Here is a 25738-nt window from a genome sequence, read left to right as displayed (position 1 = left end):
TTCAGGATGAGGTGTTGCAGGGTCGGTCTGCTGGTCTGTCTGACTTTACTCCTGCACAGTGGTGAGTACTTTGCTGAATTCCTGCAGCTGTATTTAATTCATATTCATCCATATTGGCATTCAAGCTGGATGCCATTCAAACTTAATGCAAATATGGTGAAATATATACAACAATTTAATAAGGAAAATACATGCTTATTTTTATAAATGATAGACATTTTGAAATAAAGAGTTGGCGTTTTTGAGTACATCCTATTTTGCTTTAGTCCTGGTTGAATGTGCGACTAGTAAATAAACAGCAATGTCAATAACCACTTATACGTGGTTTTGTTTAACTACGCTTAAAATGAATCAGATTCATCAACATTTCTCATGATTTTTTGGCAGCTTATTTAAAATTTCTTAAAAATGACCTTAACCATTATATGGTTGTAATTCATTTTAAAGTTATTGATTCACATATGCCACTCCCTTACTCTTTTAAATAAAAAATGAATTACTTGCAAAATATTTTTTATGGAACTTAAAAGGTTGCAATAGTTAGATGATATAGTTATATAAAATAAAAATCTATACCCCCAAACAGAGCTTTTCTTGCATAATGAATAAATACCTCATACTGTAAAAGGTTTATTTTTTTTTTGTAATGTGCTGTACAACTTGTAGTTTTGTCTCACATGTCCACACAAGATTAGTTCTTGAAGAGTAGCACCCTTACAAAGCAAGACTGACCTTTAAATTAGCTGTTTTCATGTGATTTCAATGTTCTTTCCTCAGGAGAGGCCAAAGTGCTCACTGAATCACAGTCCGGGCCCCTGTATCGTGTGTTGGGCGCTTCACTCTCCATCTCCTGCAATGTCAGCGGCTTTGCAGACGACAGCACTCCAAAGAAATTCGAGTTCCGTGTCACGAAGCCCAAAAATCCAACATTCCAGATCAACATCATCAGTTCTTCTGATGAAAGCTTTGCGTATGCCGCATACAGCCAACGTGTGGCACGCAAGGAGATTACTCTGAAACATGTGTCTCCGAACTCCGTCCTCTTTGAGATCCAGAGCCTGCAGAAAGCTGATGAAGGCGACTTTGAGTGCAATGTGGTCAACACAGAATCTGCTTACGCTGGAACCTACAATGCAAACACATTAGTTAAAGGTAATTGCCATTCTACAATTTTTATTGCACAACCTGTTTTTCAACATATCTGCATCATTGTGTTGTAATATGGCAAAAATGTGACTTCCATATCCTTGTCTCTGTGTCTGACATTGTGCCGTAGTGATTGACAACTCCTTAAGTGTGTCATCACCTGTCTCCACATCACTGAGCCATAATGAGGGTGATGCTCTCACTCTAACGTGCCAAGCCTCCAGCAACACCATCCAGCACACCCATCTGTCTTTAGCCTGGCTTCTCCAAAAAGACGGCGAGGAGGACGCTCGGCCGATCATTTCTCTGGACAGGGATTTCACCCTGATTCCAGGCCCGACATTTGAAGGGCGTTATCTTGATGGACTCATAAGGTTAGATAAAATGGGAGAGGCCACATATAGGTTACATATGGCAAAGCTTGAGGTGTCAGACCAAGGCAAGATCTACTGTCAGGCTCAGGAGTGGATCCAAGATCCTGACCGCTCCTGGTACTCTATCACACAGAAGGATGCAGAGAGCACTGCACTACATGTCAAAGCCAGAGGTAAGAAGCATCTATCATTCTATTATCTGTGAAAAGTACATGTCGACATATTCAGCTTTTCCGTTGTGGCTTCTTCACAGGATGTGTGAGTCTGTTTGCCATATTTGTCTGAGGTTTATTTTGTGCCTCGAGTAGAGGTGGTGCCAGACACATCGTCTCTGGTGGTGAGAATCTCCATCCAGCAGACAACTCTGCAGGAGGGCCAGGAGCTATCGCTATCCTGCAACGTAGACGCTGACAATCTGGAGAAAAGGTTTCTTTCTGTAAGCTGGCTCCGGGGAAGTGTTGAGCTGGCGCGCATCGAACCTACAGGCATTCTGTCTGTGGGGCCCGAGTATAGTGGCAGAGAGAAAAGAGGCGAGCTGAGGGCCGCCCGGGTCGGGGACAAAGAGTACCGTCTCAGACTGCAGCCTGTCAGAACTGAGGACCACGGAGAATATTTCTGTCGGGCATGGCCTCAGGACAGAGGCCAGGATGGAGCCTTTACAGCCGGAGAAGCCCAGACTTCCAGCCCCCTGCTGGTCAGCATCTCCGCATCAGGTCAGTCAGCAGAAATGTTCAGAATAAATTAGCCACACACACAGGAACTAAATCATTTACATTTCTTTTCCTATATGATATATTCTGACCATAACCTTAACGCTATTAACTACTATTAAGAAAATCGTGTTTTCTATCATCTTGTCAAACACATGCATCTGTCTGTTCCCGTGTCTCCCGGCAGAAAGTGGGCTCTCAGCTGAAATGCAAACCTACGTGAGTGTTGACGAAGGTGACAGGCTGAACCTCACCTGTAAAGTGGATGGGGTTAAGGGTCAACTCTCTGTGACATGGGAACGTCAGTCCACGTCCAAGTTTGAAAACATCATCAGTCTAAGTCAGGAGGGCGTCACGGAGATAGAGGGGGAGTCAGCGAGTCGCGGAGTGAGGGCAACACGCCCAACGGCCGACACCTTCACTTTAGAGCTGGATGAGGTCACGCCCTCTGATTCAGGCATCTACCAGTGCTCTGTGTCTGAATGGAAAACAAACAGCAAGATCCACAGCCAGTCAGCAACGAGCACTGTGACAGTTAGTCCCACAAGTAAGATGTGTATCTGTCTGTCAATGTCGTGCACATTATTACAACAGGTTTCAATCGTTGAGTTGTTTGATTAGTATTGTTAAAAATCTTGTGTCATTGTCATGTAACCTGATACATCTGTGGGAAACTCACTACTAAAATTTGCTGAATAAATGGTAAATCTAATATTTCATGATATTTGCATGATCTTGCTTCCAAGAGGAAAACCTTTTATTTGCACAAATTAAATTGCACCTAAAAGCCTGGACATGAGTAAAATTATAAGAAAGAAAATATACAGGATGTCTTTGTACAGTTCAATATTCTTTGTGTTGGAGGGTGCAGTGACTATTACTATTTACGTCCAGGGTTTTAAACTCCTGTTGATATGTGTCTGTTGATAATGTTTAAAAGTGGAGACTTTGAAGTACCTCACACTGCATGTCGTTGCATTTTAAGAGGAATAACCTATTTCCTCAAAAGTGTTAAGACTGCAAAGGCAAAATATTTGAATGAGCAATTTCTGTTAATATATCTGGATTAAAACATGCATCTACACCGTTTCTTGTTTTAAATAGGGAGGGTATTTTGAGAAATTGTGCAGAAGAACACAAATATAAGTGAGAGAAGAGGTGGACTACTCTATTAATGTTTTTCTCCAGTCCTTTGTTTCATCATGGATGGTTCACCAATTTCTTGTTTGTCACTCGATACAGAGTCATCTGTGAAACTGATCAGTCGCAAAACCAGTGTGACTGTTGGAGAAAATGTGGAGTTGATGTGCCGGGTCCAAGGTCCACATGTGCCAACAACTCTGAGTTGGATCCTGCAGCACGAAGATGCGACCATTCAAAACATCCTTACACTGAAGTGGAATGGTGATATCAGCTGGTCTGGAGACCAGCACGTCTACCAGTTGAGAGTAGTGAACAAACCCAAGGAGGTCACTCATTATCTGCTTATCAATGGTGCCAGCCCCAGAGAGGCAGGGAAGTACCAGTGTGAGGCATCTGCCTACATCCAAAATTTTCCCAAGAAGCCGCGTCCATCCAACCAAGTGGCTGTGATGGTGCAGTACCCAGGTAGCTCTGAGATTCATACGGCTTCTTGCCATCTTTTGGATGAAAGCTGCATTGTGTATTCTATCTGTCATTGTTTCTCACCCTATATGACTTCTCCTTTTTTTCCCCTCTTTTAGAGAGCAAACTCAGTCTGACCTCCCCTCCCACTTTGACAAGAAATATCAACAGTGACATAGAAATAAAGTGCTCAGTTAGCTCAGAGCCCTTTGCATCCTCTCAATATGCCGTAACCTGGCTGCACCAGCAACAGGGAGAAAATAAGACCATCGTAAGCTCGGACCGGGAAGCCCTCATAACATTTGGGACCCAGGTGGAGCCGAGCGACAGACAACGAATCAGCATGAGGCGCAGCAAGGGTCCAAGTTTTGAGTTGACTATTCGGCAAGCTCAGATCTCGGACCATGGCTCGTACATATGCCAGGTGGCGGAGTGGCTACAAGAAGCTCGTGGTAACTGGTATCAGCTCCCGCCAAAGTCCCAAATCACTGAGCTGAATCTAATTGAGCCTGGTAAGTTTGTTTATCTTGAATTAGCTCACAGTAAATTTCTCCAGATTTTTCTATAACTATATACATAATCAGCCACATTTAATTCATACCATATAAAAAGGAATAACTTAACAAAATATTGACTTCTCTCTGGTTTTTCCAGCCAACGATCTTCGGTTAGAAGTGGTTGGGCCGCAGCAGCTGATTGCAGGAGAGGGAGACGAGGTGAAACTCAAGTGTAACATCCTCTCCGGTGCATTCAGTCCTTCTGTCTTCTACAAAGTTGCCTGGCTCTTCACTGGACACAGTTCCCCCACGACAAATGTCTCCTTAGTAGAGCTCGATCACATGGGTTTGCTGCGGTATCCTGAGAACGAGCCGCTCAGAGATCTGCAGGGGCGGCTTCGTCTCGTCCGACCCACACAGAGCAGCTTCCACCTCAGAATTCAGACGGCCCATGAGGGGGATAGTGGGACGTTCCAGTGCCAGGTGGAGCAATACCAGCTGGATCGTGAAGGTCACTGGCAGCAAAAGGCCTCAGAGAGCGCTGGTCCTATCTCGCTGACTGTGAATGTTGCTGGTATGATGACTTTTTATTGAGAAATCTATGGGTAGCTGTGTGTGTTTGGTTGTGTGTTTGCATGGGTGTTTAAAGGAAGAGTTGATGAGAAATGATGTCAAGATATTTGTACTAAATCCGGTACAGTTGCAAGCATCGGCATCTTCGCAATAAAAACGAAACATTGATTAGAGAAATATCATTTTTTTTATCAAGTACTTGATAAAATAGCAAGTAAGAGAATTTCAGTGCTACACTATCACTTTCAAGTAATAACAATGATAATACCCAATATTATAGGAGTGTATGGTCTTTAATATCAATTTGAATTGGCTTGTGCTGCACAATCACATATATTCTTTGCAAAGTAAGTATTCTCTAATGGTGCTGGCTTTTGTTTTGCCATAGTGGTGTTGTTGATGGTTGCCCTAAGTCTTCTATTACAGATAGAGATTTCTCTTTCGGCTTTTTGTAAACCATCTTCACTCCTCTTTGTCTATTTCCCATTAAGTCTCTTTTGGCTGTGTGCCTCGGAATTTAACTTAAAGTCCCACTGAAACCAATCATCTTGTTTCACTTGAGCTGAACGAAATGTGTCTTTTAAACTGTGTGCTTTTTTTCTTTTTAGAAAAAAACCTGTCCATGGTAAAGGATGAGCAGGAGCTAAATGTGAGCAGCTCCGGGGACTTCACCATCCCCTGCCACGTCACTGACCAGCCCAGCGATGAATCTGAGTTCCAGGTCACATGGTTTTGGCAGAAGGAAACAGGAATTCAAAAACGGCCCATATTCGTAGCTTATCGAAACGCTACCCTACAAGACATGTTGGTTGGGGGTCGTCAGCTGAGATTTGGCCACCCTGCACCCAATCGGTTCAGCCTTACGGTCTCGAAGCCAGCTCCTGAAAACAGCGGCCTGTATTTCTGCGAGGTAGAGGAGTGGCTGCCCTCTCTGTCTCGTGGATGGAGGAAGGTCGCGGTGGAAACGTCTGGACACTTGACTGTTAATGTCTTGACAGAAGGTGAGCACCACTTGACTCGATGTGAAATTGCGTGGACGCTTGGTCGCATGCAGGTGAAACATTTCTTTGATTTCTTTGTAGGAGAAGGCGCGTTCGAGCCACAATGCAAGTCAGCTACCTGGATAGGGATTCTTGTAGTGCTTGTCATAGGCTCACTGTTGGTGATTTCCCTGCTGTTGCTGAAGATATGCCGGACCAACGCCTCGGGAGGAAAGAAGTCAGGCAAATCTCTTTGGGCAGAAGAGCACCAGCTGAATAGCAAACTCGATGCAGAGGATTGAGTCTCATCGGCTGCAAGTGGAGAGGAGAGCGTGGGACAGGAGAAGAAGTGGAAAAATACGTTCTTATTTTTTTAAAGGATAGTATATGCAATAATGTTTTATAACTTAAAAAGTTGCACTGTACATATTATTATTAATTTGAAATTCACAAATAGAACCTGTTGATGTTGTTCCATAAAAATAGTTGGGAAATAATTTTGCCTTAATGAAGTTATGATTTTTATTAGACCATCAATATTAAAGTTGCACTTTTTATTTACAGCCCAAACATATTTGCTTTAACAGCATCACATCTTGCTTGCAGTGGTCTGTTGAGGGAGGCAGCAGATCAACTTTGTGTTCTTGCACCAACCTTCTCATGCCGGGCGGATTGTCACCGGGGCTTTGATGATGAGAAGTGTAAGACTATAGCGTGTCTCTGGGAGGAGCAGAGTGTGCAATGTGGTGAGATCTGAGATATTCCCCTGTGAGAATGACGGTGATGATTCAACCAGGAAGTGCTCTGTGGTTCTGCAATGGTTGAGCTCATGACTGTGGGGCGACAGTGTGGTCAGGCAGTTCTGCTGAAGTGCATGTCTTTATCAGTGTCTGTGCAGATAGCAGAAGTAGAAATCTGCTAGAAGAAGCAAACTCTAGGTTTGTTGACGTACTTGCCTCCGTCATTAGATTCTAGATACGCAGTTTGACTCAAAAGACAAGACATGGAGGCTTTGTGCCTATTAGTGCTTGTGTGTGTGTGTGTAAATGGTAAATGGTCTGTATATGTACAGTGCATCTGTGTGCAGCACTTTCTGTATCTTTATCACATGCCAAAACAACCCTCAGGGGTTCAGTATCTTGCCTGCGGGCACAAGGAATAGGATCAAACCGCGGACTTAGTTGATGGACAACACGCTCTACCTCCCAAGCTACAGCCCTGTGTGCATATACTACTCGTTTTAGGACATTTTCCTGTATAAACACTCACTAAGGTCAGTCCTAATGAGGCAAAACTTAATTTCTGTGTGCGAGTTTGTATCACTGAATGTGTATTTGTTCATGTGTTTTTTTGTGCATGCAAGGTCCATTTTTTAGTTTTTTGGCTGTCGTCAGACACATATGACATTGAAATGTAACAATTATGAGATTAAACATCTAATCTATGGTGTTTGTACATTTAAAATGTTGTTTTTCCCTATCATACGCCAATAACAACAATAAATGCACAGCTATCTCCAGAGGAATGTTCCTGAGTTACCAAGTCAATAACCTCATTCCTCCCTTTTATTGAAGGCTGAATCTAAAATCCAACAAAACAAACAAGAAGCTGAAAAACCGAAGAACAGTCTTGAGACCACCAACCAATTATAGCTATATTAAATGTCTGCATGTGCCATTGAGTAGAAAATCCAGAACTTGTCACAGCTCCACACTGCACTCCCATATGTTTGCATGCATTGTGAATCTCTCTCACGCTGCAGCCACCGCATTTAAAAAAAAAGAAGACCTTCCTGCTCAGATAATATGATACTGCAGAGTAATCAGATAAAGACTTAAGAAGAGAAAAGTCTCTCTCTCTCTCTCTCTCTCTCTCTCTCTCTCTCTCTCTCTCTCTCTCTCTCTCTCTCCCCCCCTCTCTCTTCCTCTCTCCGTCTCTCCATTTCTCCCTACATCAGCCCTATCAATGTTTAACGTCCCATCTGTGTAAGAAGCAGGAATAGAAGCCATTTCTTGCTTTTACTTTTGAGGAAAGAGGTCTCGACACCGGAATGCTCCCACACAGCGAAGGACTCTTGTCCGACGAGTGTACAACATATGGTGAAAACCAACTCGTGGTTCTTCTGAAAGATTTGAGAAACTAAGAGTACACAGAGGAAAATTCCTCTCAGCCTGATGATGATGATGTAGCACTGTGTCTTTGGTCTTGAATTATACCAGCCCTTCACAGTCTGCTGGACCAGCTCCCTCTTAAAGCCTTCCCCTTAACTTTACTGTAATTCCACTCCCTTGTGTTTCCATGGCAATGGCTGTCAGAGCAAACGAAGAAACATCGAATTTGGGAGGCAAATCAATGCTTGTGTCTTTGCAGCAAAGACGGGATGAAGTGGGGACAATCTAAAATCCACGCTACGACTCCTTTGGCCTTTGGACTAATAAAGTCAGAACTAAACACACACTAAAGAGACTTATCATCCATTCTTATCAAAGTGTTGCTTGTAGTACATATTATTATTTATAAGTGCAGTTCTCTTTCAAAAAACGCATTATCTGTACCACTATGACCTCACTGCAGATCTAATTTGGCATCGACGTGATGCTCTGTCCTCCATTTGCCATTAGTAGATTTACTCTATAACTATTTCTGTAACTATAAGATTACTGTAACATCTTAAACTACAGTTCATTGACTTACAGGGAGACGAATGATGTCTTATGGGCAAGAACATATGCTGGTATGAAGGTTATACCAGAATGAATGTATCAGAATGATGCATGAGTAATATCACAACAGCCTATTTGTGATTAAAGCAACAGACACTTTAACCTTCATGTCAATGGAGGTGAACGGTTAACTCATCTGAGGTTTACAAAGCTCTCAGTCACAGTCATTTCTAGAAAAATGTGAAAATGTTAAAAAGGCAATGATCAAATTCTTCTTGGGCCAAGTCCCAACCTTCGACCAAGTTTTGTGTAAATCTGCCCGGTAGTTTTTGTGTAAGCTGCTGAAATCATCACTTTTACTCTAGTGCCACCAAGAGGTTGACAGCCATGGTACAGAATGAAACGTACCAATTATTGTGTAGTTTGAAATGAACTAAAATAGACATTAATTACTAAAAAATATTTGTAATGTTAGCACAAAAACCAGATGAATTTTTTATGTGTTTATGTCCAAATACTCCATTAGTGCTGCACGACAAATGAGCCTAGACTCTCTGCCCTAGGAGGGGAAACTGTCTTCTGTGAGAATGGCACAAAGCATCAATCTTACTGCAAATACACACACACACACACACACACACACACACACACACACACACACACACACACACAAACACACATCACATCACATCACACACCCTCTCCACCTACTAAAACAGCTTTTCAAGGTCATAATGCCTTGATTGACTCATTACACAAACCTAACCTCTGCTGAAATCTTACTGTCCTTCTCTGGAACCTACAGGTAAGACAGTTAATCCAGATCACAACCTTTACAAAAAAAACAAATAAAAGTCAGATATTGGGCAAATATCCACACAACTAAAACCACAAACTTGGACAATTTCCTCGGCCTCCAACCTGAGAGACTGAACCTGAAAATCTGAACTATAATTTGGTTTGTAGATGACATTGGAATGGAGAGGTATTGACTGAAGTGTATAAGCCAGTGCATTGCCTAAGGCCCCCCATCTTAACTGCCCAGTTGAAGGAAGAGACAGGGGGAGTCCACGAGATAACTATATACTCCCTAATCCTGACCCTAACCCCAAAAGTAAGTCATCAGCCCGTTTGAAAAAGTGAGGACCGTCCAAAATAAGGTACGTAGGGTCTACGCTCAAAATGATGCTCACGAGGAAAAACTACAAACACACACATGCACACAAAAACCCACAAAAAAACACAGTAAACAGCACGTGTGATCAAAGTTGGGCACTTAACACCCTCCTGAACAAGAGGATGATACTTGCTGTCAGAGGTTGGGCTGACACAAGGGCCGAGAGACACTCAAAGAACCATCTGTGCGGATTACGTAACACCTCTCCTGAAATCTGAAAGTCTTCTCTGAAGCCCTTTTCGCCTCCTCTCACCTCAGCTCACTGAGTCTCTTTGTCTACAGCCTCATCTCCCTCGCGGCCCCATGTCTTGGCTTTGATGGTCCCTGTTCGGCAGCGAGAGGACACGGGCCTGACAGACCCGCCTTCTGCTCCTTGCCCAAACCACAAGCTACATGCTTTTTCTCTCTCTACCCCTCTCCCCCCCTCTTTCCTCTCTGTCTCTCAACATCAGTCCTATCATCTGTCAGCACTAGAGGGGGCTATAGTTGCCTACACAAGCACATGGACATGCTAAAGTCTCCAGGTTAACACACTGACGGGTGAGTCAGAGTGCTCCACACTGTTGGTTGACATTGCAGCATCCACGCTGAGAATCTCCTTTTCTTCTTGGAGTTGTTGAAATGAAATCCTTTGGTCCTAAGAGTTGGGCAAGTAAGTGGGTGTCTGAACATGTCTTGCATGGACTAGACCAGAGGTCTTCAACAGGGGGTCGCAAAATCTTTGGTTGACAATTTTTAAAATTTTTGATAATTTATTTATTTTCGAACCAATTTTTTTCCCACCATTTTAAATGTCTTCAAATACACATTAACATGCATCCAACATATTGTGAGGCTGATTTGACCCTCTGCCTGACAACCTCCATGTGTCCAAGATGAGATAAGTTGTGTGCTACCCATCAGGGTCCGACATCTCACTGATGTGGGAGTATGTGTACCATCCACAGATGGCTTGAGGATTCACTGTCTCTTCTACATGTATGTTTAAAATAAAAACATAAATCTGTGAATAACCTTAGTAGCTCAGTGTTGTATGCAAGATATATGTTTATAAATGGCAGTGGCATGGCCACCCTGTACCTTGCACATGTTTAAATTAAAAACATGAATATATGAACTTGTGTAATATTTGAATAGCTTAGAATTGACTGCAGAATAACAGCGTAGCTATGTTTATACATGGCACTAGGCCCAGTTTAATATAAAAAACAACTTTATACAATATATATAGTAGGGGGTCCCTGCTCCATCTATCCACCAGTTTGGGGGTCCTTGGCCTGAAAAACGTTGAAGACCCCTGGACTAGACCATAGAGGGAGAGAAGGCCAACAAATGTGGAAGGAGAGACACAGGTGAGTGGGCTACAGACAGCCTGACATCTCAGGGGGGCGGGATGCAAGGGTGCGATGGTGACGCCACGCCCAGCACGCTGCCAACTAGAATAGCAGCGTTGGAGAGATGCTAAAGCAAAGCGAGCGTGAGAGTGACAGCTGCGGTCTGAAACACACACAGAGAATTTACTTTGTTTTTTCCGAGGCCCCACTTCAACGCACAAACCGTACACAGCTCTCTAAACTGTTTGGAGCTGTCTGCCTTCCCTGGTTGAGGCCTGGTTGGTTTTCCCCAGAGACGGCGCTGGCTGCTGGAAGGAGCTGGAGAGTCCAAATTAAAAAACAGCTTAAATGGTGCAATATGAAGTAATAGCCGGTTCTGCTTCCTGTCAGGGGAGCTCTCAACAAACTCAGAGCTCCTGTTTTTTCTTTTTTTCTTTCTTTCTTTCTTTCTTTCTTTCTTTCTTTCTTCCACATCTGCACTCTCACATTCTGGAGCTGCGCGGATGAACACCCCAAAGCTGCTTCATCTGCGGGCCTCCTGTTATGATAATGTAACTTAGCATTACAAACAGTAAAAGACTTTCATGTCCCTGTTCCTGTCGTTCCACCTGTGTGTGTGTGTGTGTGTGTGTGTGTGTGTGTGTGTGTGTGTGTGTGTGTGTGTGTGTGTGTGTGTGTGTGTGTGTGTATGTGTGTGTGTGTGTGTGTGTGTGTGTGTGTGTGTGTATGTGGGCACTTGCCGTTGCTGCTGCCTTTAATCATGTTTGCAGTTTGCTGTGTCTCCGCGTGACTGACGAAAAACAGACAGGATGATGATGACAAGTTTAGATTTCATTATAACAGCAGCACGGAGCATGCACTGATTCATGTGTCAAACAGAAATCAATCCGGCATTTTTGCTGCCATTCTCTTTTTGAATGGCGGCGGGTAAACATATGAATAAAAATAATGAATCTTAACCGACATCTTCTTTGTCAGTCCTTCTCTTGTTTTCTCCGTTTGCACTAACAAGACAAGCCAAGACATTTCCATCCCTCTGACAAACAAGAAATTGATTTTTTTCGTGTGGGCATTAAATGCATCGTAGTTACCAGGGCTGATAAAATGATAACAAACACACTGTTGGTGCTTCCTTATGGGGCCTTGGGGGCTTGTACCGACTGCTGCTTTCCTGTGGAGTGAGCCTTAAGCAGCTACTTCTGGTATTTATCACAACTGTCATCATTCATACTGGAGCCGTTCAGAAATTCTCTTTAATAAATCACCAGGCATTTAAATCAAAGAAATACCAGTGACAGCAACATGTGCCCAAGTGTGAATAACTTATGGCGCGCGGCGACTAATTCAGTCGGAGTCAGCGTGCATCTATTTGGTTTGCAGATGCTGTGCTGCCAAGGGCGATGTGAATCAAGCATCACCGAGGTAACAGAAGCAGCATGAAGTCGGTGAGAAGTTGCCATTGTGAACTTACCTGGGCGAGACAAGGGAGAGAAACAACGGTTAAAGCTGGTTCTACACTGTCTGTCTACGGCTCCACTCTATCTGATTTTGGTCGTGACAGAGCTGCCGAGGCGAAGAGGCCTCTTAGCTGAGTGATGAGAGCACCGAAAAAAACATCAGCCGCTCCCTGAAACATTCATTCACTGCTATCTCAGAGCAGGACAACAAATGTGGCTCGGCAGCAGCTATCAGGGAGCTGGATCAGCCATAGGGGCCGTGCAAGCCTCTAATCAGCCAATACATCGGCCGCTGGCACTTGAGGCCATTCCCGCACAGCCCCGGCCGGCTGCCCATCAGCGTTCCGCCTCCAAAATGTTATCCTGAAAGGTAGCGAGGGAGAAATGTCATGGTGAGTTTGACTCTAACCACACTGCCAGCTTGTTGGTACACACTGTGTGTGTAACAACGTCAGACTTCGCAGTGTCTGCACCTCGTTCGCAGCTCATCTGCTGAGCTTTACGTGCATCTAATTATCGTCTTTGTCACTTCTTATTTTTAGATATTACCGCATATATCTCTATCTTGATCTCAACCCTGCAGAAAGCTTTATTTTGCCCTTTCAAGCAACTGGAGTATTGATTTTTTTCCTTCATGTATGAGTGTATTCATATATTTATATATATGAAACTCTTTGGGTGAACATGTAATATAGATGTAATCTTTTCTCACTATACTTAAGCCTTCATATAGTCAACGATAGCTCAAAAGAACGTGAACTGAAAAATAAAGGAATTTCAGTTGCCGTTGCTGCCACGTTGAACTACAGTATTTGTCTGCGTACCCAAACCACACAGCTACACATATCCAGACACATCCATCAAACAAACAGAGCGCAGCTGAAATTTGCTGTTTTCTTTACTTTACTTCTGCACATGTGGCCAGCTGTGCAGTGTCACCCGGACACCAGCGTCCCCACTGGAGTGAGATAATTGTGCACAAGTTATTCTCCGCTCTCCGGCATGTGTACGTCTGACAGCTCTTCCGCACCGTCTGAGCAATTAATTCAAGCCTTAATGTCACATTTGACGGCTGTTTCTCCCGACGTGACTAAGATAGCCCCTGTTTGCAGTAGAGAGCCGATGTCTTCATTAGCAGTGGTTTAGGTGCACCCCACTACACACTCACACGCACACACACACACATAAATACACACACTTTTTTCGTCTTCATTCACCAGTGACAACGCTCCGCTGCGCCCATCAGCTCCCATCAGCTTTTCTCTGTATGTGAGGCGCTCCCCAAACTGCTGTTGCACTAATTCATGTTGCTAATTAGCTGACAAACACCGTCGACTTCGACCGAGGAGATTGCACATTTACAACACTCCTGTTTGTATATTACATCAACACACACACACACATTAACATGCACTTCCAGCTGACACACACGTGCACATTGGCATCCTTGTCATAAAAGTTAAATACTTCCACAAACAGCCAAACATTTCCACTCATTTCCACTCATTGTGTCATATCTTTTACACAGTGAACACATATTAAGTTAGAACATTATTCAAAATGTACTCTATACTGCACTGCAAGTTGAAATAATCTATTCATGTTGTAGTCATTTACGATCTCTCCTCTATAAAATACACACTGCAGCATACACGGTATCGATGGTGAATGTGTACATCATCATTTCAACCAAAATAGAGGATCTGATTACCATCCCCCTTTCATATCACACATACTAACGTGGCTACCATGGTAACCGACTCCTTGAGAACAGTATTATCTGATTATCTGAACAGTAAATCTTTCTTTAATGTTAATGAAGCACTTATAACTGACATTAATCTGTATTGTATTGAATTTATGATCCCTCTTAGTGCGTTTTCTGTGAATCTTGTATCTGTTTCGGTCACATCAGGTGAGTATACAGAGAGATATGGAGCTTAAAGACTCACTCCGCCTCTCTCCTACTCTGCAGCTTCTCTCTTTCTCCCTCTTTTCCGTAGAAGCTGGTTGATGTGACACTGAGGCAGGCAGGCCTGTCACAAATCATCAGGGTCTCACACTGTGACACAGGCAGAGAGATGGTCTGGTCTGCGTTCCACACATACGTATATCATATTTTTTTACTTCTAGTCCAGAGCACAGCTAGACTCAAAGTCATAATGGAAGTAAAGACAGATCCCATGATACTTTTATAACACATTTTCTTTTATTCATCATCTGCCACTATCTGCCTAATTACACATGGTGCAGACGTAGGCATCACAGACGCTCTTTAATTATTTTATTTCATTTATAGCATACAACCTTGGATTAGAAAATGACCCCTGCAGGCACAAGCACAATATGCACGATGTATTTGGTGCTGTAGCATTTGAGCTATAAATGCAGTCCTGGCAGAGTGGCTGTAACACTTTCTAGCAAACACAGAAAGTGTGGAAATAAAACCTTTTTCCTATATTTTGCTTTCATGCTTTCAAAGGAAAAATCGACACCGATTAAACTAGGGCAGAAAATTGATGGTAAAGTTTGAATCACTTTGCACCTCGAGCTACGCTGCAATCAGAGTTGTGAAAGCATGTGATTTTCTCTTTCTGTTCTTTTCAGCAGCCGAATGAAAACATCACTGATTAGGGTGTGGTCTGCAGAGCTGTACAGTTATACCCATGTGGAGCAATTCAAGGCTGTAATTCAGTGTCTACCCACCTTTGGAGTTTTATTCATCAGATCACAAAGGGAAACGTGCTCAGACATTTTCCTACTAAACTCATCATCTTTCACATCTTTTACATTTACATCGAGGGGCGTCTGTGGCTCAGGAGGTATAGCGGGTTCTCCTCTAAGCAGGAGATTCAATCCCAGTTTCCCCCAATTCCCATGCCAAAGTGCCCTTGGGCAAGATACTGAGCCCAAAACGGCCCCTGACGAAAGAAGGGAATTGGACTTGATACCTTTTTACTTCTACCTACTCCTTTTCAAACACCTGCTGTTAACTTGTTTAATGTGTCTCTATCTTATTTGCTTATATATATAATTTTTATTTTAAACATGTACAAAGCACACAGATGCACTGCATATATGGGTGTGAATGGCAAAAACTGTACTTTGAGTGCTTTGACTGGTCATAGAGAGTAGAAACGCTTGCAAAACAATATGAACCAACACCATTTCTTGAGGATTCCCAGGTTCAAACCCCGATTTGGTGTCTTTCCGTGTTGAGTTGACATCTTCTCCTCGTGTCGGCGTGGGCTTCTGTGTTTTTACTCCGGCTTCCTCCCACAGTTCAAAACACATATTGGGTTTAGGTTGCTTGAAGACCAAATTTGGGCCACCTATCAAGGGTGTTCCCCGCCTCTCGCCCAACATCAGCTGTGATTGGCTCCCTCCGGCCCTCAAACCACAAGCTGCATATGGATGTATGTATTTACGGGTCACAACTCACTTGAGAACCTGCTGGGTTTTTTATGCTTTACTAATGCAAGTATATTCTTAGCATTAAATAATCTCTTTACAACTAAATCTGCCGCTAACATGAAAGGCTTCCCCCCTGGCCAACCTCAAGTGTGTACCCCCGACAGCGTGTTTGTCATGCTCAGCCTCGTTCTTCTCCTCGACAGTCTACCGGGCGAGGAAGCTCCTGTGCGTTTAGATTTACGGTCACTTAAAAGCAGTTGTTGTCCTTTCAATGAACCGTGTAGTCTGTTTAGCACTGAAGGTGAGATGAAAGCATTAGGTCATTCAGATTGTACAGGTAGGAGTAATAAAACAAGCTGCCGGTGTCTGAGGCAGGTTTTCCTGTAAGAGAATGCACACGTTTTTTTTATCCTCAGCATCTCTATGCCACAGCAGGTCCATTAGGCATTGTGATGCATTGTGCAGTAATTGGCGTTCCTGTTGGTATGCAGCTTCTTTATCCCGGAGCCGAGCCTCACACTGAGCTGGAGGCTGTCTGATATCTGAGCTGCGGAGAACACATGACTGAACCTGTGCACATCACTCGAGTAAACACCTCCAAGGACGAGCAAACTCCAAAACTGTACAGAGAAAATGCCGCCGTACATCTTGCGGGGTGGCTTCGGTTTGTTCTGAGCTACAGTGAATAAATGTTTCCCTTCTACCTCTGTGGATAAGATATACGTTTAATAAGAGTCCCTCCCCCAGAGGTATGCACATCCTGAGTATGTGCAATAAGATGAACCTGATACAGCTGAAGGCAAGTTCGTATATTAACATTTATTTTAAATTGCCCTGTGTCATCACAACAGGCAGCTCCATTTACACATATGGCAAAGGCTGGTTCGCCACTTTGATGTGGTAATAAGCTGTTTTGATTTCTGTGTGTCAAGCATGTTTTAATGGCGAGCGGCATCCCCAACAGCTGCCTCTTCAAAATCAATTAAAACCTTTTTGCTTACAGCCCTGCCTGGTTCAGAAGGAGGAAAAACTAATTTTCTCACCCTCTCGCTCAAAACGCAGTCAGTGGAAAAATGTAGTCCAAGGAGCGCCGAGATATGAGGTCCTGTGGGGGATTGAGAGTGTAAGTCCTGGATTCAGATATAGCTCGGCTGCAGCGTTATCTTCTCTGCATGTGTGCTGCTCACAGCGATGCATGCAAGTACAGCAAGGACCAGCAGGTCCCTTTTCTATTTCCCCAAGTTATACAGAATGTTTTTGAACAGAATCCCCTTATCCACTGGTTAAGAAACCCACTAACACCAACCAACATCTGGCTTTTGTCTGGGATGGGAATGGATATAATGGGCATTCACTCCCGATTCGATCCGGCTTCCATTGGTTGGAAACCTGAATGCGCTATTTGGCGAGATAGCAAGGTGAGAGGTTGCCGCAGTATTTGATGCAGTTTCGACAAAATAACGCAACTGGGCAAAATACGGAAACTTGTCAAGTGGCAATGGGAAAGGAGTCAATCACCTTTTTTGGCTGGCTAACCCACATTTAAAAAACCTGCACCTACCCGCAAATTTTGTACAGTATATTTGCAATGTTGAGAATTGAATAGAAAAGTACACGTCAGCTAGATTGTCAGAGGTATAAATGCCAATCTACAATATTATCCTCTGACATACACTTAAATAGTAAATTGATTTAATGAATAAATACCAGAGAGGCACTCAGCTGAGTCACAGTCCCCTCGTGAAACCACATTTAAAATCACTAGATCCGCATTTTTTATTTGGATCTGCACCAAATTGCAAGCACTCATGAATACCTAAATAAATAAATGTGCCTTTTTCAATCAAGAGCCATGATTATTTTCTGAGCAATCAACAAAATTGTTGAAAAATGCTATATTTCACAATGTTAACAACCCTGATCTGACGCTTTATCCAGGCCTCATCCCATCCTTCCACCACTTTTTCTGAAAATCTTTTCAGTGGTTTTTCGTATGAACTTGCTGACACACAAACGCAAACAAACAGAAAACCAACATGACCCTCTTGGTGGAAGTCACAATGTCTGATCAGCCACGTCAACTCTAACCTGTCCACATCAAATCCGATTCATTAATTCCTTGAACTTCCTGTATCGTTAAAACTCCTTGAACCCATGTCCGCTGGAATGTTTCATTTGATGCTACAACTTATGTATGTATCATTTGATGCTGTTGCTTCCAAATAGCCCACTGATCCCAAACAATAAAACCCTTCATGACAGCAGAAACAACATCACAAAGTCTAATTATTTCTTTTCACCGGCTTTTCACTTGCAAAGGCTGTGCCTGAAAATCGATGTGGGCCCACACAAATTATTTCTGGCTTCACGCTGTAAAATCAGTCAGAACTCACAAACTGCTGCATGTTATGATTCATAGAGTTCCCTGTTGCACAAGAGCTCACAGTTTGAAGGGCTCTAGAGGTTTTTTTACCTGAGGTGCGGCAAAGTTTGCTTGGGCAAGATCGGATTTTTGCGCCGTCAACACATGCTTTGCACGAGCCCGTGTATGTGCATGTGCGACTGTCTGCAGGCCCACACATGTCAGCTACATGTTGATGTTTTGACACAGGGAGGAAAGATACAGCAGTGAACCTCTGTTGAAGAGTTTTGAAGGACATGTGAATATGACTGATGAATGCAGGTGAGATGGAAAAAGGGTCAAAACAGGCCCAAGGGCACTTTAGCCAAGTATTATGCACGGGAATTCTCACAAGAATGTTGACATCCGAGAAAGTGTTTTTCTTGCAGGTGTGTGTTTGTGTGTCCTAAACTGTGCATTTGCGAGTGTGTTTGTTTAAGAGACCGAAGTGCATGACTCAGCCTGAGGTAGGCAGGCGGCTCATGTTTGTTCTGCTCGGCAGACGGCAGAGATGAGATCGGATGAACCCGATCATTGAAGGAGCCCTGGGCTTTACCTCTGCCGGGGAAAAAAACACACCGAAAAAACTCTGAAAATCTTTATCCGTAACTCTCAACCCCCGTCTGGTTTCATTAAGAATCAAAGCACAGATCACCTTGATTTTAATCATAATAAGAGGATATTCTATTGTCAGTTTAAAGCCGAGCTAAAACAAGCAGACGAGGGATATTATTTTTACGACATTACACCCACTCAACTCTCATTACAGGTGAAAGGTAAATGATAATAGCATTAACGTTGCCATGGCTCCAACAAGCTTACATGCCCTGTACGCCAAATATACTTTGAATTATTGTCAGTGTCATCAATACCTCAATGTGACCTCTAACAGGATTTGATACTGGTGTCCCGGAGACCGTGGCCCTCTCAGTTGTCCCGTCTCAGATTTCACCATCACAGATGATGTCACAAAGATTCTCAGACACAAGCTCATAAGCTTGTGACCTTGTCATTTTTTTGTCTCGTCTGATTTTCAAAGGTTTGGGAAATTGCAAGAGGACTCTTGGTCAGAAGGTCACGCCCAATTACAGAAACAATTACTCATTGCTGGGAGCCGTGAGGTGTAACTCACATCCCGCATCGTGGTGTTTAGTTCCCATCATCCTGGTTGTAGTGTAACTCATTTGATGTCTTCTTTGCATATTTAAAAATGTTGTGGCATTCTATTAAATTGTGGCTCAGTCACCGAAAAGGAATTGTTTAACACATTAAGAAAGTGTTTGTTGGCTGATAAAAAGAATACCATCCTCATCTCAATTTCACTAAATATTAAGCTAAATATTACTCTGAAGGTGATTAATTCATCTTAGAACAACAACTAGAAGAAGGGAGAAACAGTTGGTTTATTAAACCTCACAATTTAGCCTATTTTACATCTTACCTTTGTATAAAGATTAAGCCATTTGTCCATTTGTTATCTTCTGAATCACTTCTCTAAACACATCCTTTGATGAAGGCCTTCATGTTCTTTTTGCAAGCTCTTCTTATTTGTTAATTGTCATTTAGCATTCATTGTTGGGGTGGTTTTGCTTTGTCTTATGAATTCTTCCTATTAAAATTGCCTTATTTTATCGAGTCCATCTGTTTTTTGTTACTTTGTTTTGCAAAGTCCTATACGTGCAAATCATTACTGTTATTATTATCATTATTCTTATTATTACATGTAGGAAACTTAGTTTTGTTGAAATGTCTGTTAACCTTATCCTTCAACTTAAAAAAAACATACAGTAGCTCGTTATAGGTCGCATTGATACTACTCATGTGTATCTCCTGAAATAGCATTCTTGGGATTGTGGGTGAATCATCATGGTTATATTCATAAACATGTGGTGAAACTTATGGAACGGTCCTAGTTTTCGTAGATTTGGGTAAAGATGGAGGTTGAGTCCAAACTAAGCACCTTCATCCTCACGGATACAGCACTCAACACCCATTTAAGATTGTGAAGAAGAGACAGAGTCACAGAAGAGACAGCGATCGTTGGTTTCAAATGAGAAATGATGGTTGTGTCCTTTGCCAAAGTCATACAGAGACAAACCCCTCCGTGTTTTGCTGACTCATCCATCCATCACAACCCCTCTCCCAACCTAACACAGACTTTGTCTATCAATGTCATCTGACTTCCTCCTCTTGCCCCTGCCGTAATTACTCCAGGCACTAGAGGGGGCTTGGAAATAAAAGGTAAGTATGGATCATAATGAGGCGCTGCACAGACGACCTCCGGGATCAAGAGCAATCTTGACAATCTCATCACATTAGCACCGGGAATCGGCTCCATCTCTTTATTTGGCTGGAAAGTCAAACGCCAAGTCCACAGGACCTATATTTGCAAACCAGAGTAGTAAGATTTAATTTAGCCTTGATTGCTGTAATTTTGCAGTGGTTATTCAACAAGAGCAGCTTGTAGGAAGAAAGGAGATGATTTCACTTGTATTTACTTTTTCATTTTCATTTGTCTTGTGCAATTTTCTTTTGCCGAACAACCTATAATGACATTTGAGAAAGCAGCCGCACCAAAATCATCCCTCGAGGTGCAGGTAATCCCATAATAAACACGTTCGGTAATCCTGTAATTATTCTTCAATGCCTCTCATACAGAGCCGAGCAGTGTCAGCCCAGCGCTCGACACTGGTCGGGTCAAGATCAGGAACCCCGTGTTGGATGATTCATGTTGGGAGGTTGAATTGTGTTGGTCTGACGAGGGAAGAGCAATTACACACACAACCATCCTGTGATATATCCCGACGTCACCTCAGTACAATGAATTCGTTATGTGCAAAAAAACCACAATATTCCTCTGTTTATTCAAAACATCTTTTCAACTATGAAACAAACTTTTACATAGAAAGAAAACAAGTAGGTGAATACAGTACTGTGTTGGATCCGTCTTGTGATACCAGCTTGGATAATGGCATGATTCAGTAATCTGCTGGTGTATTAACTGCACCTCCAATAGCCCACGTACTTCCTCTTCCAACCATGACTCATATCAGATTTACATGGGTGTGTGGTCAGAGCCAGTTACCTTGTTCTGCATCCACAAAGCAGAGGCTCCTTTTAAGTGTGACCATGAAAAGGCAAATGTTGTTTTACAGCCTGGAGTTGATAGATAGCATCTGCTTTGTTGTTGTTACCTAACAGCAAAAAGGACAAGCCTGTACCTGCCAGGGAAGATGATGAAATGTGTGTGTTTCTGCGTGTGTGTGTGTGTGTGTGTGTGTGTGTGTGTGTGTGTGTGTGCGCGCGCGCGTGTGTGTGTGTGTGTGTGTGTGTTGTGTGGTTGGTGTTTTGGGGGCATAAAGTCGAACATTTTTTACAGGAGCTCATCTTGATGCCTTTGCTTCATTCGTCGAGAATATAATGTGTGTGTGTGTGTGTGTGTGTGAGCGCTTGCGTGTCCGTGCATGAAAGCGTGTGCGTGTTCCCGCGTGCGTGTCAAGTTAACTACGAATGAATAATGGATGGCAATCAGCTGTGTAGGCACGTTGGGCAACACCCACATAATCAAGATGAGACAGAAAGAGAGAAAGACGGATTGAATGCCAGATGAATACATGAACTTTTCAGGGGGAAAAATTATATTGAGTAAAAATCCCTATAAAAGAGAAAAAGGAAGAACAAGTTTTCACAGCTGTACTTTGTCGAGACACCGGAGATTTTTCTAAATCCACACTGCTGCCAGGAATTGTCATAACTGTGACCACCGCGTTGTGTTGGGAGCAGTCATGTGGCTCTGCTGCTGACAATGTGTGTACATGGACACCTGGTGTAACACACTGTAATGATATATAGTGAAACCTCCCCAGGCTGGAGGAATCTATTGTTACTCAGATGTTCAAGTATTTGTTCTCCTCATTGAAAATCCTTTAATTGGCACATACAGCCGGGGTAATCATTTACACTCAAACAAATTCAGGATGTTTCTCGCAACCACCTGTCGGATAATGGTTATGAAAATTACATGTGGTGATTTTACCTCATTTCATTGTCGGCTCTGCTGTAATTTGAAGGTTAAGGGGATTGAGATAAACATATATTAATGTGGCGATAACCACCTGCAACTGAGGAAAGACTCCTGCGTTCCACTTAAAGTCTTTGTCCAACACTCAATGTGCGTGTGAACTGATGCAAAGTAGATTCTTCACAATTCTTAACAATGGGGAAAAAAATACAGGCATGGATTTAGAAAAATGAACATGCACCCAGACACACAAAAGCACGGGTGTCAGCAGGTGTTATCAAGTAGTTGTGGTAATCAGAGTTTTCAAGTAAGAATGAAAAGAGAAAAAAAAAAACGATATGAAGTCTTGAGTAGCACGTTGGACAGAAATGGAAAAAGTGAGGGATGTGAAAAGGGCCATCAGAGCTCCGGGATGGAGAAGGAGACGCAGGCAGATAGGAAGTGAAAAAAAAAATATGGTGGCTTGACAGTCATCTCATATTAATACTCCACATTAAGAGCTCCTGTGATGAATAATTGATCTCCTGGGAAATGTAGTGACTTGTGCTCCTGGCAGCTTAATGCATTGTAAAGTAAAGCCCGGTGAACGTTGCTGTGGAATTACACAGTATGATGTGTGATATTATAAAGTTTGGAGTATGGAGCTTGTTTTTTTTTCTAGCTACCTGCACTGTGTGACGCTGGCTTCATAACATAAAGGTTAAATCACTCTTCTGAATGCACCAGCCTCAGCTGTATGCGTAATCACAGCTTATATGACAATGCGGCGTGTGTAATCATCCGAGTCCATGTGAAGCGAGGTGTCAGTAATAGGACTGTACTGCTGTGAATCTATGTTCTTTTGACTCAGCCCATATTGACTCTTATATATGGAAGAGTGGCACTCTTGAATCTGGTTGGTCCCAGCTGGAGGGTTGTCGGCTGCCTGCTGTCTGTCAGTCTGCTGACTGTCGGGAAAAAAAAAGAAGCCCATTATATACTGTGCTGGTGCCTGTCACGATGCATTCAGGGCCCACCAGCGAAGACTATATATGATCGGGGGCATTTCACACATGCATTGATGTTGGTTTTGATAGTTAACGAGCCCATTTTCTACTCTTGGCGTTGCACAATGGTGTCTCTCCCGGATAGAAATGCCCTGCTCCTTTCTCACCACACAACCCCACTTGTACTAATGTTCCTCTCAGAGAAGCCACATATTGCAGCATAGCTTCTGTTTGAGGAAGAAATCTCACACCCTCTCTGTTTATCCTCCCTTCATCTTCACCCATCTGGATTATTCCCCCGTCCCTCTCCGCCTTGCTCTCTGTCTCTGTTATGTCTCACTCCTCTTAGAGGCGTCTCTCAGAATAAATGTGGCCAGAAATCGTTTCAAAAAGTTTCTTTCCCTTTGCCTTTTTCAACTCCATCAAACACAACGGGCTTTTGTTGAGTTATTTATCATTTGAGACATCATTTATGTGACAGGGCTCCTAGTTCGAGCGACTTCCTTTTACAGCCTGAATCTATCAACAAAGCGAGTGCATGTGTGACTCCATGTTTGTGTTGTACATAATGCATGTTTTCACATGTAACTTTCTGTAATTTGAAGTGACACTTGCGTCTCCCTGTGAACATTTGTGCTAATGTATCCATCCATGTGGAACTGTTTATATGTTAAATGGATCAACACCCCCCTCCCCCCCCGACATATTAATGTGAGAAAAGAGGGACAAAAGAAATCCAATAAATCATTCACATACTTTTGAATCACACAATGAAAATGTTTGTATGATGAAACCACTGTTCAAATCCCTCTCTTTCTCCACATGGAGATCCTCTCAGCTGACAACAGCTCACCACGTAACGCTGTGGGGACGCTGAATTATTAACATCTTAAAAAAAAAAGAAAGATGCTCGGCCATGTGCGAGTCTCAACAGTTATGAAGGACACTTCTAAGAAGGCTCCGGCAATCAAGTCTTATTTCGGAGATGGACCCTGTTATGAAGTGCATTCAATGAAGACTCCTCTGTTTCCATGGAGACCTGTTGTGATCCCCCAGCATCCACTGCACTTGCAGACATTCCTCTGACGCCTCTGCTCTTTCTCAGAGCAAACGTACCCGAGGACGGTTGCCAAGATTGACCCGCGGGGTCAAAGGTGATCTCATCTGTAGTGCTGACGTGATGCTCGGCTCTAACAATGTTCCTGCTGCCTTCTCGCCGCCTGCCAGTGGGAACCGTGCAAGAACTCGGCCAGGCAACGAGGAGGCACGCAGCGGAGAGCCGGGCTAATTTTAGGCGCAGCAATATGTAGACCAGGTGTAATGCACATGGCCTACCTAGCCAGCTCCGTTCCACTGTGTGTTAATTCTGCAGCGTTGGACTTGGAGAAGCTGAGCCAATAGGCCACATACATCACAAGTGTCAAATCCCATTGTGGCTTACTTTTTTTTAATGGCAGCAACGTCTGCTCAGCCTTTGTTTTTCCTACAAAAACATGCTAAAAGCTGTCTCTTCTCCTCGGTAAATACCACGACACAGTTTTAAACAGAAGGAGTGACAAACAGAGGCGATATATATATATATATATATATCTCCGCATTAAAGTGTTTGCTTAACTCTTATTCACATTTGAGGTTGTGATTGATAAACGAACAGTATTCTGTAAACATCTCTCGTCGTGCCTCAGGAACCAGACTCATCGCCGGCGTTGTTCAGGAAGTTTTCATCTTCTCTGAGATCTATGAACACAGCAAAGGGGAGAAAACAAAATCATTTCTACTGCTTCCAAAAATAAAAAACAGTATTCATGTTGCAATCAGAGAGTTCTTGGGAACTTGAAATTCCCAGTCGATTAAAAAAAAAAAGGATAGCAGATGGGTCTATTGCAATTACTTTTTGTGTGCACATTGCAAAGGGCCTGCTCATTTATTTATTCATGTATTACACAGGAGAGAGCTTCGGGTTCCTTTAAGTAGGAGCCTCCACATTTCTGTCCTCTCCCAAGCGCTGTGCTCCTTTCTCACAGCTTCACACCAAAGCAGTATTATCTCACTGTGCTATTTTCCGTCTCCAAGCAAACTCCCATTCACCCCATGTCTATTTTGAGAGCCACCTAATCATGCAACGAGAGTCTGGCGAATCAATAACTCCCGTGCACGTGTCAAAGCGATTCTTATCGGAATCAAAGGGGGGTGAAATTTGCAACTTGCAACCTCTGAGAAGTGAACTTTAACGCATTGTCTCCGATGTCAGTGACAGTTCCCCAACAGAGTGGCACCTCATTATGTTGCCTGCCAGAGGTGTGTGTGTGTGTGTGTGTGTGTGTGTGTGTGTGTGTGGAAAGAGGAGCTGGGAGTGATATGAAATATTCTGTGACTGCTGGGTAAATTATGCATGAGAAT

The 25738-nt window shown here is 43.1% G+C and overlaps 1 protein-coding gene across 1 annotated transcript; it reads left to right on the top strand.

Moving 5' to 3' along the window:
- On the top strand, nucleotides 1-7404 carry LOC133021609 (immunoglobulin superfamily member 3-like). Its single transcript, XM_061088522.1, has 10 exons — nucleotides 1-61; nucleotides 778-1152; nucleotides 1277-1693; nucleotides 1829-2233; nucleotides 2418-2777; nucleotides 3473-3838; nucleotides 3955-4347; nucleotides 4490-4906; nucleotides 5514-5906; nucleotides 5988-7404. The coding sequence occupies exons 1-10, from the start codon at nucleotides 7-9 to the stop codon at nucleotides 6185-6187; spliced, it is 3381 nt and encodes a 1126-aa protein (XP_060944505.1). The 5' UTR covers nucleotides 1-6; the 3' UTR covers nucleotides 6188-7404.
- The last annotated feature ends 18334 nt before the right edge of the window (nucleotides 7405-25738 follow it).

Source organism: Limanda limanda, chromosome 16, assembly GCF_963576545.1.
Source record: "Limanda limanda chromosome 16, fLimLim1.1, whole genome shotgun sequence".
In the NCBI taxonomy this organism is placed as follows: domain Eukaryota; kingdom Metazoa; phylum Chordata; class Actinopteri; order Pleuronectiformes; family Pleuronectidae; genus Limanda; species Limanda limanda.
The sequence above is the reverse complement of the archived record's forward strand: the minus strand, read 5'-3'. Positions and strand labels throughout refer to the sequence as shown.

Bases quoted from the DNA above. Each gene is read 5' to 3' on its own strand.
- LOC133021609 (XM_061088522.1), top strand. From the start codon at position 7: ATGAGGTGTTGCAGGGTCGGTCTGCTGGTCTGTCTGACTTTACTCCTG. The intron at 1,694-1,828 runs GTAAGAAGCATC...TGCCTCGAGTAG, and splicing joins ACTACATGTCAAAGCCAGAG to AGGTGGTGCCAGACACATCG. The intron at 2,778-3,472 runs GTAAGATGTGTA...CACTCGATACAG, and splicing joins TGTGACAGTTAGTCCCACAA to AGTCATCTGTGAAACTGATC.